Raw genomic sequence first — 19523 nt, forward strand, 5'->3', positions numbered from 1 at the left:
AGTTGACAATTGCAAGTAGCATTGGTCTTGGGTTCTATATTAATGGTGAAGTCTACGCAAACAACACCAGGGGACGAACTCCAAATAAAACGAATAAATAAGTTCAATAAATAGTATCAAACCAGGTATTATGAGAGAATGAATAACAGAGAACGATAACGAAAAATTTTCTCTTGTCTTTCGAACAAAAAGGGAACGATGAAGGGATGAAGCTTAAAATGGGTCAAATATGAGATCACAATGGAAACATCGAAACTTCATTAGATATTCTTTCGCGAGGGGAACTGGAATTTAATTTTTTGCAACGTTAAAATGAATGTTCAATTACATCCATTATGAAGCTTGTGAAACAATTTTCTGATTTTTTATTTAACGAAGCTATATCATCATTGTCCTTCTAGTTTCTATCCCTTATCTTATGGTATTTATAAATTTCCCTTCGAATATCTTTTATTGGACTGTCTGCCAGTTTCTTTCACATCTAGTCTCTTCTTTTACAAAGTTTCGCTTCGTTTGTAACATCGTTCACGTTTCAAGGATCATAAGGACTCGACGCTGGAGTCTCCTTCTTCCTTTATAGCATAATTTTTTTCAACCTTTTCACCGTTTCTCGACGTTGGTGACAAAGGAAGTCCACGACTCAATCGTTATAAATCGATTTTCCCATGATGCACATTTAGTTCATAAACTAGCAAAGTAAGCCGTGATTGGCCACAAAAATTACTAATGTAGTATTCTGCGACACCAATAGAGCAACCTGACATACCGAACGAGTGTCCTACATAAATTTCTTATTTATATTCATACGTTAGTTACCAAGCTAAATTGTTATTTTCTCGACCAACACCACCGTAATTATCAGTTTCTTCGTCACATGGACTGCTGGAACGCGAACAGGTGAAAAGGCTCGACATCGATACCGTCGAGTGGCGTGGCAGGAAAATATGGTGGGCAAACCACGACGGATGGTAATGTGTATTTACTATCCCCCGTCTGACTGTAGTTTGCCCACGTCGACTTTCGACCGTGGTCGTTCCGATGCACACGTAGAAGCGCGTGTATCGGATGCAGCCAATTCGCCAGTGGCTGGAAAAGCCGGCGGTACAGCTTCGGAAGGATGTGCTCCCTGAATTAATGAAGCCACGGATGCATTCGCCCGTGTGACTGGTAATCCTCTTTCGGTATTTCCTGAAGCGGCGCTTGGGATTGCACGTACAATAAATAGAGATAATCCAAGCGATGTGTATGTGCGCCACGAAATATGTGCCTCGAGTGCGGCACGTATGGGCATTTCGTAACCGTTACAGGATCCCTCGTAAACGACGGAGGTCTGGTGAAATTGGTGAGCGTCACTTGCTTATGTGGAATCCTTTCCGCTGTACGATATTAGACCGCGCTAATCGAGTACAGGAGCGTTCGAAGGTATTGGGCGTTCATTGTACCTCTCCACAGCAATTGTGGCGTTGCAACGTGGTTCCAGCTCATAGTCTCCATTTAGATAAGGTGGTATTAATCAGGCAAATGGCAGACTCCGGCAGGCTTAGGTGGAGACATGGTTACGATGGAGCGTTCATTAATATGGGAATTGCACGAAGTTAAAAAATATTTTGATAAGCAATATAGTCAGAAATAATTTGGTCTCATTTCTGAATGGTTGTCTTGGTTTACAATTTTGTGTAGAAAAAGATCGAATAAATAAGAAAGCAAATGCAGTAAAAAAGATCAATGAAAAGCATGTATTATTATTTTATTATTTATTTTATTTTATTTTATTTTATTATTATTTTATTATTTTAGTAAATGTATTATGTGTGTTTTTAATTTGCTTTGTCAATTCACGAGCATCGCTCGTGTATTCTTCAATCTTCGTCTATTTTTATTATCAAAGTAACGGACCAAATAATTAAACAAGTCTTCTAAAAACCTTGTTTCGCCATCAATCCTTTTTTATTACCGTATTGGTATATTTATAACGTGACTGGTTCCGGTTTTAGCGTTGATTGCAACGGGCAGTTTCTTTGCGAAGCTGGCACGTGACGAGAAGAAACGAGCACCTCTTTCTAGTGTGTGAATCGCACACAACCGACCGGGTTCGCTGGAAAATAGTTAGTTGGATGACAGCGACCTAAACGGACGTCCGTCGCGCGTTGTTTTCACGCGAGCGCGGTCTTAATTGGAAAAACGTCGTCATTGCGGTCATTGTTCTCGTTCCTCGTCATTGTCCATTCGAAACCCGACTCGTTAGCAATATTCTTTCCGAACGAGGTTCACGTTACTGTCGATCGCCGAGTGATTTTCGAGGGTAAGGTAAATGTCCCACTCGTGGGACACGTTTTCTGACGATCGTTACTTTGAATTGGAATAGAAAACCACAGGTATCATTTTTTGCTTCTATTACAATATAAGAAAATAGAGCAATTCGTAAGGTACAGATATCCGTTACTTTAGTTTTTATCAAAATAGTAGCTCGTTTCAAATTTAAATCTTCAAAGAACATGACAACAGTGGTCATCGTTATAAAAATTGTCATCTCAAAGCAAAATTGGCATAGTAACAATTTTCCTTATATTTAACGGAATAAACCGAAAGCGTCGATGATTGGATCAGCGTCAAAATTAGGTCCAGCTACCTTTCTTCACGGGGGATATCACGGATGCGCCATCGCGAAGAACACTCGTTCTGACGTTAAATCGGATCAACGATGGACCGCCTAGATGATAGCGTACGAGAATGAAAATTTCGAGAACGGATTGTTTAATCGACCTACAGCAGGTTTAACGAAGCGCGGCAAATTGGAATTAGAGAGCGGTTGAGCATACTTGCGCGAAAAGAAACGTGAATAAAGTTAGCCAGCTCCGAGTTGGTTCGCCTTGGAATCCTCTTAACTGGAACTTAGCCGAATCGGAATTACGCTTTGACCATCTATATGGAAGTTTCTACTTGGCAAATTTTTCTTCCTTTCAACGCTTCTCGCGAACGATGATTTCGTAGTTCGTCTTTTCATAATCTGAGCCTGGCAGAGCCCTGGATATTATCCCCTTTGAGAAGTAATTTGTTTTCCATTCTCTTGAGTTGATCTAACTCGTATCCCATCTTTCGAGAGAATCGTTTCGATCGTTCTCAGCGGATATTATTCTTGACGTAGACGTTATCTCGTGCTTTGAATAATGGTCGACGATGATTACGAAACTAGGGGAGACTAGAAGGGTTTATATAGCGGACATAGTTTAACAGAAAGATAATATAAAGAGTCGCGCGATTAATCATGCAAGAGGAACACGCCAACTTCGTGTTATCCGTCCAGAGTGTATAATTAGAATACGAAATTTGTTTCCGTCGAAGAGATTGGCATCGTTAAGTCTGAAAAATTTAAAGATAATGTTATGGTTTAGGAGCTGAAATGCCCGCTAGTAGTGAATAAATTAAATTCCACAGTGCAGTGGTGGTAGAATATACACAGGTATACCTTGTGGGATTATGTGTGGATTATTGCAAAATTGAAATGAACTCATCTTTAAAAGTAGAAAATTCCAAGGTAATGGAAAAATGAAGTTAGCACAGTTGGCTCATTTTGAAGACGAAGATGAACAATATTCTTTTACCTGTCATTTCATATTAAAGGATCAAGGAGACTACATGAAAATTCATGCACTATTTTCTATCTTAAGAAAAACATTCCAAGAGAACTTTCGAAGTTCGCCACATACACCCCTTGAACCAACCCCTAGAATAACTAACGAATTCTATTCTCCCTGAAAGGAAAATCGGTTCCACCGGTGAACCTTCACTTAACGAGGCTAGTAAGTAGATTATATGAAAAGTGATTTCGGAGGATGAAAAATATATAGAAGGAAGGGCCGGGCAGCGGGAGAAGGAAGAAATGGCCGGCTATTAGGACGAAAGGTAATCCATAAATTATTAAAAAGAGCGGATCGCGCGAATTTTCGAAAGTGAGGTGGGTGGGGGGTCTATTACGTCGATTTTTCTTTCGCGCTGAGACCCTTTCTCAGGATACATTATGAGATTATTAGAGAAGCCTCGGCGAACTAATCTCTCTGGGTGAAATTGTTCCCCGTCGTCGGCGCTCGTTCTCGTGCCAAGCTCGTTTAATAAACTTTCCTGTGCGCTTTGCGGACGCCGCGGTAATTTCTTTAAGGCGCTGGCCATTACGCGGTGAATTCTGGACGAAAGGACGAGCCGTGTTTGAGCCCATAATTATTTCGCGTCTAACGACGCCGACGATACCAGAAAGTACGAGGGACCAAAGCCGCGACGGCGAACGGAATTGATGGAAAACTCAAGGAAACGGAGCATCGGCTCGGAAATGCTCGCACGGTCGGTAACGATGCTTCGTACGGTCGGCAAGAACACCCAGCGCGGTCCACAACAGTGACTCGATCTTTTGGGGAAGGCCAAGGATTTTGTGACGTATTGAAGCTACCCAGCTACCCTCTAAAATCTTTAAGATGTCCATCCAAGAGAGGTGGGTACACGCCAATGAATGTTATCTTCTAGAAAATATATAGAATACAAATGTGATGCAATTATGAGATGGTCACTTGACAGTTAACTGTGTCTAGTTCATAAAACAGTAACGGTACAAAGTGTAAACATTTTAATGTGCACTTGAATCACCTAATCGGACTAATTAATCTAGTTCGTACCTATGTAAAAGAACGGTCGATAACCATGCGGGACTGGTTGACAAACCAGAGATAAATACACGCGAGATAGATTGCCCTTTACGATTGTTACAACAGTTATTAAGACAGCATCGACAAGACATTGCACGCGAGCGCACACGTACACGCACGTATGCTCAGGGAATTGCTAATTACAAGAGACGATAAATCGGGAACACTTCCATTTATCATAGAAGAGTATTAAAAGTGTGTCGACCCGTTGAAAAGCTTCATGCAATTGTTTTCCTGATCGGCGATTAAATTATTCAACCCCTTACTCGCTGCGTTTATTTTCCAAAGGTTAAGTATCTGTGCATTTTCCTCGTAAACGCTTCGTTCTGAAGGATTCGATCTTGGAATATATTTTTATATCCTTTTCCCTAAAATTGTGTGCTATGATTCTTTTTGAAATTATTTTAAATATTTCCCGCTGAATTTTATCAACTAACATCCAATAAAGAAATTACAGAAAGAAACATTGCTTCAGCACCGATAAATATAGAAGTTATTCACAATCAGCGTGAAATACAATTTTATTAGTTTCTCCGTAGTTTAAATGAAACCATGAGAACCAAGAACCCATTCGTGGTGGTTTTTTAACGTCGAAGGTAAACGAAAAGAGAATCTATACGGTCACAATTCACCGTGTCGCGGGGTCGCTTTTATCGAGAATCGAAGATAAAGGAAGAACGATGGCGGAAAATCATGGAAACGTACAACTTTATACGTAATAGTTCCAAGTTCCGTGGGTGTAACGGTGCATTTCGAAAGACGAGCAATATCATGGGACGGTCGTGCGCTCTCTCGAGACCGAATCCCATCGGAACGTCTTTTCAACATTACAGCAAACTAACTCGACCCAATTTGCCAAGACGCGATGAATTACAGGCTGCCCAAACGGTGAAGTTGTCCCTGTTAGAGGAATAAAACAACGTTGGATGGGAAATTTCCACGGGCGGTAGCCCTCCTAACGAGCATCGTTAGCATTAATATGTCATTAACAACGGAACGAGACACGGAATACGGTTCTTTATCAAATCCGAAGTTCACCATCGGTTCTCTTCCTTTATTAACGTCATAGTGGCGCATTAAGCTCTTTAAAATTCAATAAGTCGAATTCCGCTCATCCCGCCTCCGCCATCTTTCATCGCGAACGATTATTAAAACTTTCCACGGGGAGTGTTATTAATAACCTAATAACGTCTTTATTACGCAATATGTGCGAGGGAGGACTCATAATTCAAACGACAACATAAAATGGGTGAAAATATTGGTAGTAGCTCGATAGTATAAAATAGAATTTGGAGGCCCTGTTGTGAACTTGAATACCGTCGAAATTCTTCCAAATTTTGTACAACCACTATCAATGCCTACGAATCCATAAAAAAATCGAAAATCTAAAGATGCTTATTAATATTTAATTGCAAATGGGTAACTGCCAGCTAACGATGCTTTACATTTTCTCTGTTAAAAAGTATCGAGGGAAGTTTGCGTTTAAAACAACTTTCAGTGAGACAACTGTCCTCTTGGAATTTCCAACAAAAATCGTCAAAGGATTAATTAGAACAGTACAGACTGAATATTTCACGAAGAATAAAATATAAAGCTCCACTATGTAAAATACCAAATCTACATTTAGCGATGAAATATCTGAATTACTGAATAAATACTAAATATTTCGTAATACAATGAAACAGAATTCCCATTACATTAGCATGAATTCGTGATTTACAGCGATGAAAAAGCATTTCACTCAGAGATCATGGTTTCTTAGAAAGAGATGACTGATAATCATAAATTAACGCAAGACTACAAAATAATTTACGACTCTGTTAAGATACTTCCATGTCACGATTAAATGTTTTGTCGAAGATTAGAGGTGTTGCACCATCTGCTAAACTCCCACGCTTAAATCTTTTGGCAAAGGAAGCTTAAGTGTAAAACTTGAGTACTCCAAGAAATTATTATTATTAACAAATTCTTTTCGTTCGTATTGATACGATAACCGACTTTGAAAATTGAATGTAACGATAAATTTTATATTATTATATTTTTAATATTATTATAAGAAGTCTTTAACTATTTATTCTAGTATTTAACCATGAATTATAAATTGAACGTTTATTTATTTTCCTTTTTTGTGTACGAATAGAAAATATTCCCATTCTGTGTCGCATGTGCTTTTTATGAAAAACATTCTCATCTTGCGAATAAACTGTACTTGTTTCTCAATAGTACCTGCGATATAAATAGCTACTTGCCAATGCCAAATAGTACGAACAGGTTAAATTCGTAAATATCTTAAACTGTCAGCTAGTGTCAAAGAATTTTGCGCAAGAACGTCTGGTACGAAATCATAAAATCAATACGGTAAATGTCTGTACGGAGCGCGACGATAAGATATCCGTAAAATGTTTAAACTTCTAAAGTCATAGAACGTGAATTGAAATGTTCATAACACGACTTCTGTTTACGTTTAGAATTAAAAGAATAATGCAAGCGTATATAATAAAGAATTAAACGAGCAAGTTGGTTATTTAAAGGGAAGTACGTCAAGTAGGTATAACGACGTAAAACGGTAAATATCACGATGACCGTATTTCGACGGCCAACAACGTTCAATCGCTGATGGAATCTAATTTATATAATGCACAGGTTTTACGGTGAGCATCTAATCGCACCAAGCAATTATGATACACTCGAATTTTGTACAATCTCTCGCGACTATCAGTCAAATTTTCATTCGCAAACTGTACAGTGGACTGTAGTTTCAATCGTAATGACGTCGACAGGTGTGTTCACCTTGGTAAAAACTTGGGTAGACATTGAAATTTCGTTAGGTTTGCGACGTTTATGAGACATTCAGACTCTATTAAAGTTCAGCAAGTTGGGAAGCGATCTAGCACCACTTTGCCAACTAGTTATGTTCGAGTCACCTCAACTTTCAAGTTTTGCAACCTCTTTATTATGTAAAATAGCAAAACGAAAGTAAGAAATCGGAAAGTTCGCCGCGTCGTTCGAGGATTTCTAGGTGAAACTCTCTGGGGGTTGGTTTGATACAATTACCTAGCACTTGTCGAAGGATTTTTTAAATACTGCCGGAGTTTCTTTCTGTAAAAAGTTTAATCAGGAAGTTGCATTTTTGGCTTCGTATGTATGTCATTTTAAATCAAAATTAATTGGTATCTCAACTACAAATACTGATTTTTAAAAACCCAACTCAATCGAGCGACAATAAATAAAAAGAAAAAAATTTTATTCATCCCTCAGATGGCGCTTTTCACCCCCTACAACACGAGTATAAACCAATAGTAAAAATACGTGCATAATATTGTGCAATGTCTGTGTTCAAAAGTCCTTAAAAATCGACGCGTCGAGGGATGTTCTTCCCCCTATCGGCGAGTGTTAAGGCAAGGGCAGGGAATCGAATTCTCCTAGGAAGGAAGCTCGCTGCATCCCCGTAAAGCCGACGGCGCCGAGAACGCAATAGAATCGGTCCTGGGCCACGCTTTTTCCTTTCATTTGATCGAGTGCCCGTGCCGCGAATCAGCTTTCACATCACGTTGATAGCGGAGTTGCGTGTGCCGCCTAACAATAGCAAAAGCATTGCGCGCAATGCTCGGCTAGGCTAGTGTAGATAAATAGAAACGTTCGTCTGGCCAATGTACCCCAGGCTGGATACAATAGAAAATTAATGACGAACTGGACGGCATACCGATGGGACCCAGCGAGACTTTTCGCGATTTCACCGCAATTCGCTCGGCGCTATTGTTTTCGATGGCTGTCGTTGCTTCCACTGTCTGGATGAGGGATCAGGTGTGTCGTTCGTGAAACTGATATCGAAAGTGTAGGAGGGTCGGGGGTCGATTACGGCTGCTTCGTCGATGGTCATGTATTCCAATGAATTTCCTCCTTTTTCGAGTAAAGCATTGTGAGATATCGAATGAATTTTCAAACTCCTGTCACCGTTCCGGTATAGACAGTACTAGAACAATAATCCACCATCTGGATGAGGGATCAGGTGTATCGATTACGACTGCTTCGTTGTTTGTTGAAATTGAAGGTATTCGAGTTCGATTTTCGAGTCGACAGTATCTTTGGACGTGGTACATTAATTAATTTTTTTAACTGTACAGAGGCAACGATCATTGGGTAAGCCTAATGAGTTCATCGATAACATTTCTTTTTACTCGGAAATTCCAAATTTGAATCGTGTGACCAAGGAATAAAATTCTGTTTAAAAAGCATTCCTTTAAATGTTGATTTTGTCATATATAAGAATGTTCTCTTTTAGTATTTGCACTAGTTTCATTGGATGCTGAAATATCAGACTGAACTAATTCTTTTATTCACTTGTTTGTAAATCTTCCAAAAATTTCAACTTATTGATACTTACACCTGATATCAGCAATATTGCAAACACGTGAATCTCCATGTTACCAATGTTATCTAAGAGTCGTTTATCTGTGCCATATTGAACCGTTCCGCATGAAATATTAATTCGCAATGATTCGACGAATACACTTCCTATGTTTGTCTACATCGTGAGAGTGAAGCCACGCCGAAAATGTAAATCAGTCTGAATTACAAGCATTTACAAACATTCACGATTACGTACACTTCTGAGACCCCTAAAATATTCGAGTCAAGGTTTTCGACAAATTTCGAGGTACTCGAAATTCGAGAGAAAAATAAACTTGGAAATATCGTTATCGCTTACTTAATATTTTGTTTGCGATTAACAGAATGTCTACTTTGGCAATAAAAACTGACCCCCATATCCAGGTTTTCGAATACCGTGCAAAATCTTGCTTCAAGGTGAATTCAGCGTGTGCATGTAATAATTAACGAACACGGTGAATATAATGTTACATTTTTTCCCATGAAATGTTTTAAGTGGTTCATACTCGAGGGAGAAAATTAAACTGATTATTCCGCCTTACAGTTAGAGATTACACGCAACGGCGTTCCCTTCGTGCATAAACGAGTCTAAATCAATAATACCGCAGGATTAAGTTTGCATGATTTCTTTCGCTTAAGCTCCGAGCCGTTTTACATCCCTCGGCGTACTTTACGCGACGCACGTGCAATTTTCACCTTTTCCGCGTGCGAGACCTCGCGTTGTGGATCGATATCGGTCGACGAAGAAATTTTTTTTGAAAATATTACTGGGGACCTGGGTGTAACGTAACATATGGGACCCACTTCAGCGATGAGTCTAGGACACAAAGTTGTTCCCAAGTTATAGCCACTTTTGTGCTCAGGTAGTTCTGAAGATACCCACGCACGGTCGATATTATTGTGCAATATCGAATATTGCCAATAATATCGACCGTCTAGGGATGGTATTGTGGAATGACGCAGTATATTGAAACAATGAAAGAGAATCTCGTACCAGTGGAGTCCTGACAATATAGCGAACCGTGTCTAGATAGTATTACCTCTGTCTTCTGCATACTTTTGCACATGTGACTCTAGACGTGTGTATCTTTGCACGTGTGCTTTAGAGAGTTAAAAGTAAAGACTGTGTACGTTCCAGACGTACGTTGTGTACTCCAGAGTCTAATTCAAGCATTGAAGATGTGGACTTTCAAATTTGCCTTTGAATTTGTGCCTTTTCTTTATCTAGGATATATGTTCGTTCATGTATTCGAATGAATTTTCTCCTTTTTTCAGTATTGTAAGATATTGAATAAATTTTCGAACTCCTGTTACCGTTTTGGTATAGACAGTAGTAGAACAATAATCAAGGAAGTTTTCGGTCTAAATGAATAAATAAATAAACTAGTTCTGCCTCCAAACATTCGTGGCACGTGCAGTCAGTTTCATAGCGCAGTAATACGAACGGTGGTTAAGAATCACTGGGTTAGGCGTTGCCTCGAACCTCGTTGTTTGCACGTGCTGGCTTCCTCCACGGATCTAACTGCGCGTTTGTAGGATTTGCTGGAACTTCGAGTGCGACCAACTCGAAAAAATTAGTTTTGGGAGTGATATTGCTCCCGGAATATTTTTCCTCACGTTGGGGAAAACGGGGAAATGTTTTTTCTCATGTGTGGCCGCAGAATATCTCAACTTGTCGAAGCATATATTAGTTCTAACTTATAGAGAGATTATAACGGATCATATAATTTAAATTTTGATTTCACGTCCACGTAAGGTGCCAAATCAGGACATCAATTATTCAGTAATAATTCCACATACAAGTATTTTTTCCTCATTCGTAAAGTACAACTGTAACGTATACATTTTACGAGAAATTCAATTGTTTCAATAGTGTGTGAGATTTATTAAAGTGATTTATTAAGGTGATCGGTGCAAACTTTAAATAGTGTATTAATAAAGTTAAGCAAAAGTGTTTTATTAAATATGAGCTTGGACATCACTTCTTCCGTAGCATTGTTACCGGTATCATTATCATTTCGACACAGGCGATGGCGTACTAAAAATGTTTAACTTCTTCTGACCTAGATATCTGTAATACGCTATTGCTCAACTTCTCGGGTTATTTCCAGCGCATTGGAAGCGATGCTACCGAGACCAGTCGCATTTTTCTAAGACGCTTTTCCGGCAGATAGCGAGGATTTATGTACTCTTAAAGTTTTACATTACATCTCCGAGCCACGGTTTGGGGCTCGCGGGGCTAAGTACCAGCAGCAGTTGGAAAGGCCACAAAATCGATTTCGGATATGTGCTGTCTATAACTTGGTCCATTCTACGGCCAGATACGACCACGATTATGAACCAATCCCGCGGTTACTTAACATAACCGCGTTTTGGCTAGTCTAAGGTAGCTTCTGACGCGTTGCGTATGATTAGAACGCAAGAGAGAAGATACAGAGTCTAGATTAAATTAAATTTCAATTAAATACGACAGTTGTAAAGGTCCTTAATTCTATGAATAAATACACGCTTAGATTTGATATTTCTTCGAGCGAAATTACAGATTTCTATATTTTCAAATTGTTGTTTAAGAAACATCGTGAATTCTCGAGACGAAATTCTTGCACACAACGGGTAATCGTAACCGATGAAATTTCACTCGTAGCCCACGCCTGCGTCCCTAGCGTGCTCATTACAGGCTTCCGCAGTGCTACAAAGGATTCCACCTTCTTACGTAACACTGTCCTCCTCGCGTCTCTAGGGGTCCGTGTCTCAACTCGCCCTCAGACCCCTTCCAATTCCTTGGAGAGGTGCTTCTCATCGCGGAGCTTCTCAAACACTTTGATGTTGAATTAATGCAAGTCAGATTACCAGCCTTGTCTCGCAAGTTGGCGCGCTGCTAATCAATCTAGATACAAAGAATCGATTCCCGTCGACCCGAGAGCCCAGCAACGTGGTTCCTCGGCTGGGAAAAAATGTCTCTCGTCTTCTGAATAGTGCAAACCACGTTTCTGATTGAAATTCCGCTTCTGAAGTTGCGCACCGAATTTCGTTTCGTTGCCAGAACTGAGCTGCATTGCACTTTCGATACGACTTCTTTTGAGAACACGAGAACGTCCACAAACCGAGGAGGGAGTATGACAAAAGTCGCGCGACGATCCTCACATATTTTCTCTGTCTACGTTTCCGAAATTCTCAAACAGTCTCGGCAACTGGGGATGGAGTATTTCTAGAAACGCCACTCGAGGAAACTCCGGGAACGCGAAATATTATCTAATATTCAACCGAAACGGTTGACAAGTTGCCGAATGGACCCACCGAAATTGGATACAATTCAAATAAAATATCTTATTACACGAGACAATCAAAATAAGCGAAGTTATATCGAAATAACGACTATATTCTAGTCGCAATTTCAAAATTGGTATAACTGCACTTACGTATGCTCGCCAGGCGAGTTTCAAATCAGATTTCCACTCGTCCGAAGTTTTAATGGGTGATCGTGTAAACATGACTTCGAAATCAAATACTCGAACTCGGTTGTAATTAGTGGAGTATACTTTACGGGGATAAACTTAGTTACGTCGTTGGCGAACACCGACGAGCTTCGAAACGCGGAAATTTTATGCGAGAAATTACATTCCGGCTAGCTTCTTCGCGAAAAAGTTCGTCTTCCTTGGCATCGAAGATGATTCGACGAAACTTTTTGTCCTGGCCACTTTTGTCGTCTCAGTCAACGTCATCGACACAATGAATCCCGATTTACGACCCTGAATCTTATTTTGTCTTATTTTGATCGTGGTAGTACAAACACTCGAGCAACTGGTACAAAGAGGAAAGGAACTCTTGGTTATTATTATTATAATATTTTGGGACTTCGATTTTCGCTAACTACATTATATAATTCAATTCTAGTTTGGAGAAGAACGAGACGAAAGAGCTCTAACCCAGACCTCAGCTTTCAATTTGCAAAAGTCTGAAAGAACGCACGACTCGCCTGGGTCAACCATTTTACGAGGTTTTGGTTAGTATAAATTGTGAAACGGACCGTGAATAATCCCGACGATCTAATCTTTCGCCACAAGGTGGTAGCAAAAAATTCTCATAAAACACCCTTACATGAATTACGATCGTCGAATCTTCTCTCGGCTCTCCCATATACATATCTAATTTTCATGCATAAATTTCCACCAAAAAATAACTTACACGTGTTGCAATAAAAGAACCTGCCCTCCCGAGAGATTTATCGTGGCTTCCACGACTGCATTCCTCTCGTGAAAAATTGCTTTGAAAATATCACAAAAGCCACTTCCTTCGATCTACAATCGTTACAGTCATTTTCGTTACGGCGATTTATCATAATTGCGGTTTTTGCCATTTTTACGAGAAATTTCGCGATTAAGTCCGACAATGAACTCGACACCAAGAGAGAATAGCTTTCAGAAATTTTTGGTAGCATCTGTATTCATTTCCGAATGTTCGTAGTAGTATTAATGTTCTCTTTATCTGCTAATTGATTTTAAAATAGAAGCTTTTGGACACAATGGTTACAATTTAATATTAGATATAGAACTAAGAAATGGACGAATATTGGCTTATTAAGAAATAAAAAGGTCAACTTCCCAAGTCACTGAATTTTCTTAGAAACCAATAAAGAATATTGCATAATAATATTTTCTTATGTCTTGCAATACTTCCGTTCACTTTAACTACAGAAATTTTCCTTCCTCATATTTGAACAGAACCTATTCCAATACGAATCAATTCTACGACTGCAAAATAGAAAGTCTCATAGAAAGTCTATATTTCTGCATTTTGCAGAAGTGTGCTTTATGTTGATGGAATATATTGTGTTTTGCTGGAATTTTTTGTATTCTCGATTAAACGAATCCCCGTTTGTCCAACAATATTTAAACAAGCCCTAGCGTAAATCGATCCTAATAATTGTCAGAGATTCGCGACTGACAAACATTATTCGTACACCGTAGGGCAGATGCACTTTGTTCGTTGTCATTGCGGAAAGCTCGACGGTACCCAAGTGCACAGCAGTTTGCTGCAGACAGATGACGATCCATTGTGCCGGTAAAATATTGACACTCGATATTCTCCTGCACTCAGCACGGCGGGAAAAACGTTTACACGTAAGCCCATCTCCATGATGGAGGTCCGAGCTTTTTGCACGGACCTCCGCTGTTGCTTTCATCGATATTAATTCTACCTGTTATCCTTTTAGGGGCGAATGCACGGCTAACAATTATTTTAGTTTCCGCACGTGGCACGACCTACTGTTCATCATCGGTTGACGTTTTCGAGCTGTCCTGGCTCCGAATTTGTCGACAAGGCTGTTATCCAATGTTCTTATCAAGGCTGTATGTTCTATGCAAAAATAACATCGTGGACTTCTATAGTCCACTTTGCTGGGATTGAATTGAACCGTCTAAAGATAGTTGACATAATCAAACTTGTCGTGATGTGGTACCGGTTTAAATTTCGATTTGTCATGGACTCTATAAGGAGAAATCTATACACTTACAACTACGAAAATAGGTGCAAAAGCTTTGTTAATATTTGAGTAATTTTGAAAAGAACTTCAATATTCGCGAGTCGAATTGATTATCCTCCGAGGATTGCAGTTTGAACTTCAATGATTTTTACGTGTTCACTTACCGTCTTGTTTCCCAAGTTCATGACGCGGCAGTTCAAGTACGTAGTCTTGCCTAGAAGAGCGGTCACGTTCTTCGAGGCGGACACGTCGAAGTAGGGCCCGGTCCTTGCACTGCTGTCGTCCAGGCTGTTCTGATTAGAGTTGCCATTTTTCCCGCTGCTTCCATGGAGCATGCTGTAGCAGTGCGCGCCTAGAAACGAGCAAAACGATAACGATGAATATTCATGCACCACGGAAGACGAATTTTCCAATACATTTGAATTGGAAATGTGAAGAGTTAGAAAAGAAGCTGTTGCGTTCGCGATGATTCATTATTATTTATACCGAAGAAAATCAAAATTCTACGTTGAAGAGATCGTAGACTGTTTGAGTATTAGTGACGATGCTTCGTTTAATAAAAATGGCGAAGGAAGTGATGAGATATTGCTAAGGCTGGGTTTACGATACGGTCCACCAGAAATATTTCGCCATGCTACCTTTGAGGGTCGTTAAGTGAGGATTTGAGGCTGTACAAGTTCAGTGCCAAGACTCCCTAACTTTCTACGTTAAAGGCGACCATGTGCACTTTCTAGGGTTCTACAGATTTGTCCTCGACAGATGACGAATCGTATGATGTATCATGAACCCACAACGTGGTGGACACATTCCTTTTTAATTCCTGAGCCATAATCTCCAAAACACTCTCAACAATAGGGTCTCAGTTACTGATCTCTAGTTTCACCTAAAGAGGTGATCGTAGCAAGGTGGTCAAATATAGTACGCTATCCGAAAGAAGAAATCCAACCAGGGATTAACAAGAAGATTCTGTCTGTTGAGGATTTTGATCTCTATGCCAAACTTGTGAAAACCGAAACAGCACTGGGAACCTAAGATCCAATGCAAACGACGCTGAACCCTCGGGATCCCTAGTACACAACTGCGGATAAACAAGAACAAGTGTAGGAGACCCTAACCTCGCGAGATCCGACTAAGAAGACTCAGGATTCGTAGAACTTCAACGTACGAGTTAGAGATCTATGGTTCTTGAGCAGACTTTTGAGATGTTATAGATCTCAGTCACTTTCAGAGTCATATTATAAAATAAATGGAATGATATCACTCTGATTACAATGAAGAAATTAACAGCCATGGTGTCGAAATTGCTAAAGGAATTTTCAAGACAATTGTTTCTTATTATCACTGGTGAGACCTTAAATAAACTATCGATAGAACATATATTCCTATCCTACACGGTACCAGATACTAATAAATAGATAAACTCTCAGTTTGTTTCGATTAATGATACACGTTGCATTCAACGTTGCAGCGGTGAATTCGCGAGCAATGAACGACGATAATGCCACAGTCGAGACAAAGGGCAGTTACATGTGCTCAAGTAATGCACTTTTTTCACGGTGACTCGCCTATTCGATTAAAACGTCAGTCAAGCAGAGCGGCTCGCAGTTTAGGTGATAAATGTCCATGTTTTTATCCGTGTACACCGCGGTTACGAAGTGAACCACCCCGGACGAATCTGCTCCAGCCAGAGCTGCACACAGGGACAAAGCCCTTTGCTCGCGACAATCGTCGGCATCGTCTATTGTTCTACCAACGGAGACCGTCGCGACGGTACACTCGATTCAACTAGCTCGTTTATCGAACGAGTTCATCGATGAATTTCTTAATGCTTGCTGATAGGAAGATAAATTGCATTGATAGTAGCCGACTGTTGCTCGACTGAATCGCGAGTGGCTGGTAAGTTCTGATGTCCGATAGGCTGGTGACAGCGTTAGAATCTTGTGGAGTCTCGTCTGTCGACGTTTCGAGTCGATCTGCAAACTTACGGAAGTGCTCAAGACTCGAGGGATTTCAATGAAATTTCATCGAAGTACGAAGTTCAGAATTAAAATATATACGCGTGTCTGAATTCGTAGAAAGTATTTCCAGTACCATAAAAAATACAATTAACATAACTGTATTATAATTTGTATGACCCATATCTTGTTCAATTTATTATTATCCAGAATGGTTCAAACCAACCATGAATCTAATACCAGATAATTCGACGATTAATCAAATATATTGTAATTACAAGCACGATAAATTTAATCGTATTAGAAGAATTTTCGGATGAACGAATAAAATGATTTAATTAAAAATTTCGAAGAAGTACAATCTCCGCTTTTACTGAAGCTAGAAAAAGTGAAGTCGGTCCGTTTCCCTTGCGGTAAAATGTCCAAACCGTGGCTAGGACGTCGAACAATAAGAGCAGTTTACTTTCTCACACGATTTTTAATCTCGAAACGTCGTGTTCCTCGCGAAAACGCTCTGTAAGCGTTCTCAGGTCCGTCCGAGATACCACTTCCAACTGTTCTCACTTTTGGCGAGTTGTAGAACAAACTTCCGTAATGAACTTTAATGCAGTATACCAAACTTCGAAAGAAGAACGAGAAACGTTGATTTCGCCGCTGTCCCGAACAATCACCGAACTCGTCTATTAGTTTAACATACAGTCACGAACAGAGCCGGCCGGAATTTTATTCGAATAACGGATGACCCGTAAAAAGCCAAGGAAATGTTCCAAGTGAGATTTACTAAACTAACATTTAAAAAATAATTCATTAAAAATTAATATGCAGAAAGATACTCTTTCGAGCTAAAAAATATAATTGGGTCCAGAATTTGTAGTCCTTCCAGTCTTTATTTATTATCGCTGTGTAATAGTTTAACTGCCTCACTCTATATAGTAATAATTAGCATTCGCTTAAATATTAATAACAATCACGATTCAGAATGAATATTCATTGAAGACATTAATTGTGAGGAATTTTTCGTTATTTTTATATGTATTCGTTATAATAATTTAGAATTAAGAAGAGTAGTTTCTTTCGATTCAGAAATTATAAACGCCATTCGATCGTGCGCAGGGCACAGTCTGAAACGCGACACGGCGAAATGGAAGTTCGTCCAGAGCTTCTTCCGCCTCTTCTATATTAAATCTCGTGAAAGCAACGGACGGTCCATGTTATTTGGCGAGCAAAGAAATCGCGTTCCCGCGCAGGCGAGCAGTGTGATTTAAGTTAAAATGGTCCAGCCAGCTACTTGACGACCGTCTACAATGGACTCAGGATTAATTTAATCATGGATCAGCCCTATTGAGCGTGTTCCATTCTCTTTCGTCCTCGGAGGGCGTTCCCGACCATTTTCCGAAGAACGCCCCGGGATGCTTTGTTCCTCTTCGTGATGTTTCCTTTGATACACGCCGTCACGGAGAAAACGAAATTTTAATGCAACGATGAAGACAGATAAAGGCAAGTCGTTGGGAATGGGGGTACAAACAGAATGTCGCTAGATTGCTACAAAGCAGTTGAAGACTTATTTCGGAATGTGGAATATAAATGTTTCTATTGAAATGTCCAGGACAATTAAATGATTTGTAATGGTTTATTAGTCGTTTTGCCTTGCGCGCCAAGATTTAACACAGATGTATAATCTAGGTTATTATTTTTATAGTAAAGAGTGATAATATGGGTTAAAACGTCACCCAACTTAGACTTCATTCTTTTCTCGTGTTCACAACGATTCCTTTCCACTGCACGCGCCAGTGAAAAAGAATCCATCGAAGCTGCCTTCACCCCATGAACAACCCTGCAAAACGCTCGCGAGAAAAGAGTAAGTAAATCGGTATGCATCTCGAATTCCCAAGAAACCAGAACTGCGAGCTATGGTCGTTTTGGGCGCGCGAACAATTGCCTCGAAACGCAACACTCGTTTTTCTGGAGCTTTTTCCTGCCTCGCAGAAGAGTCAGGCTACTCTTACGGAAACTATTTCACCCCAATTTAATTCTCCTTCTCCGTTTGCCACTCCAAATGCACTCTTCCAGAGATCCACGCAGGCTACGCGGAATGAAAATTGATTCGGCTTTGGAGGCCGTAGTTTAATCGCGATACTTGCGTCGCGTTTATCAGCCTCGACGGTCCATTAAACCAGACTAAGCGAGGATAATATCGTTTCGTAACAGATGACCCGCGAACCTTGCGTGTCAGCGATTTTCAGCGAATTTCGAATTTATCCCGCGCGCCCGCCTTTCCTTCCTTCATACGTCACTTCCTTCTGCGTCCGCGATACGGCAGATTGGGTCGTTGGATTTGGGTCACGCGAATTAGCCGCTTTGTACCAAATAACTCTTGTAAAAACACTGTTGTCGCAAGTATAGCTACTGAATATTCATCAGTGTTAACAGAATTGTCGAAATGTTTCATTCCATCGTCTGCGAACTCAACGCGACCGTATTCAGCCGCTTTGAAGGTTTGAAAAAAAATAGTGTTTCAAAAACCAGGGAAAGAAAGCGTATTAAAAAGAGACCCAGATGTGTTAAGAGTCGCACGAGCCGAATGAAATGATTCAGAAATTCTTTTTTCCTCACCTAGAAGCCCATCCGTTCCGTCGTGCCCCGGTCGGTAACAACGATGAAATTTCGTCGCGCGCGTCTTCCTTCCGTGTCATCGGAGTAGGCGAGAAGGTTCTCTCTTAAATTTTCAGATTTTACAGCTCGCGAGTCGAAGCTGGCTCGTAAAACATTCGCGCCGCGGAGAGAAACGCGGACGCGAGAAAGAAACCTGGGGGTTGCTGTGGGCTGAAGGGGGCTGGGGACCGTGAGAGGATCTTTCGATCTAGCTAGGATGCACCACGCTCGTCGAAGAAAGAACAGGAAGGCGGTTGCCGAGCAGCGGGCCCGGGTCTGCTTTAAAATTCAAATTCACAACTTTTGCTTAAACGTCTCTTAGATAGTCGAGATAGCTTGGTCCCTTCAGAA

General features: G+C 40.3%; 1 protein-coding gene across 3 annotated transcripts in view; it reads right to left on the bottom strand.

Moving 5' to 3' along the window:
- The window catches only part of LOC128875564 (zwei Ig domain protein zig-8-like), a 357618-nt gene that overhangs the window by 127344 nt on the left and 210751 nt on the right, over positions 1–19523 (bottom strand). For all 3 annotated transcript variants that reach the window (XM_054121237.1, XM_054121235.1, XM_054121236.1), the window contains one exon: positions 14730–14917. In XM_054121237.1, coding sequence (XP_053977212.1) covers positions 14730–14917 — 188 coding nt within the window. The remainder of the gene's footprint in view (positions 1–14729; positions 14918–19523) is intronic.

This window comes from Hylaeus volcanicus, chromosome 4, assembly GCF_026283585.1.
Source record: "Hylaeus volcanicus isolate JK05 chromosome 4, UHH_iyHylVolc1.0_haploid, whole genome shotgun sequence".
Taxonomy (NCBI): Eukaryota; Metazoa; Arthropoda; class Insecta; order Hymenoptera; family Colletidae; genus Hylaeus; species Hylaeus volcanicus.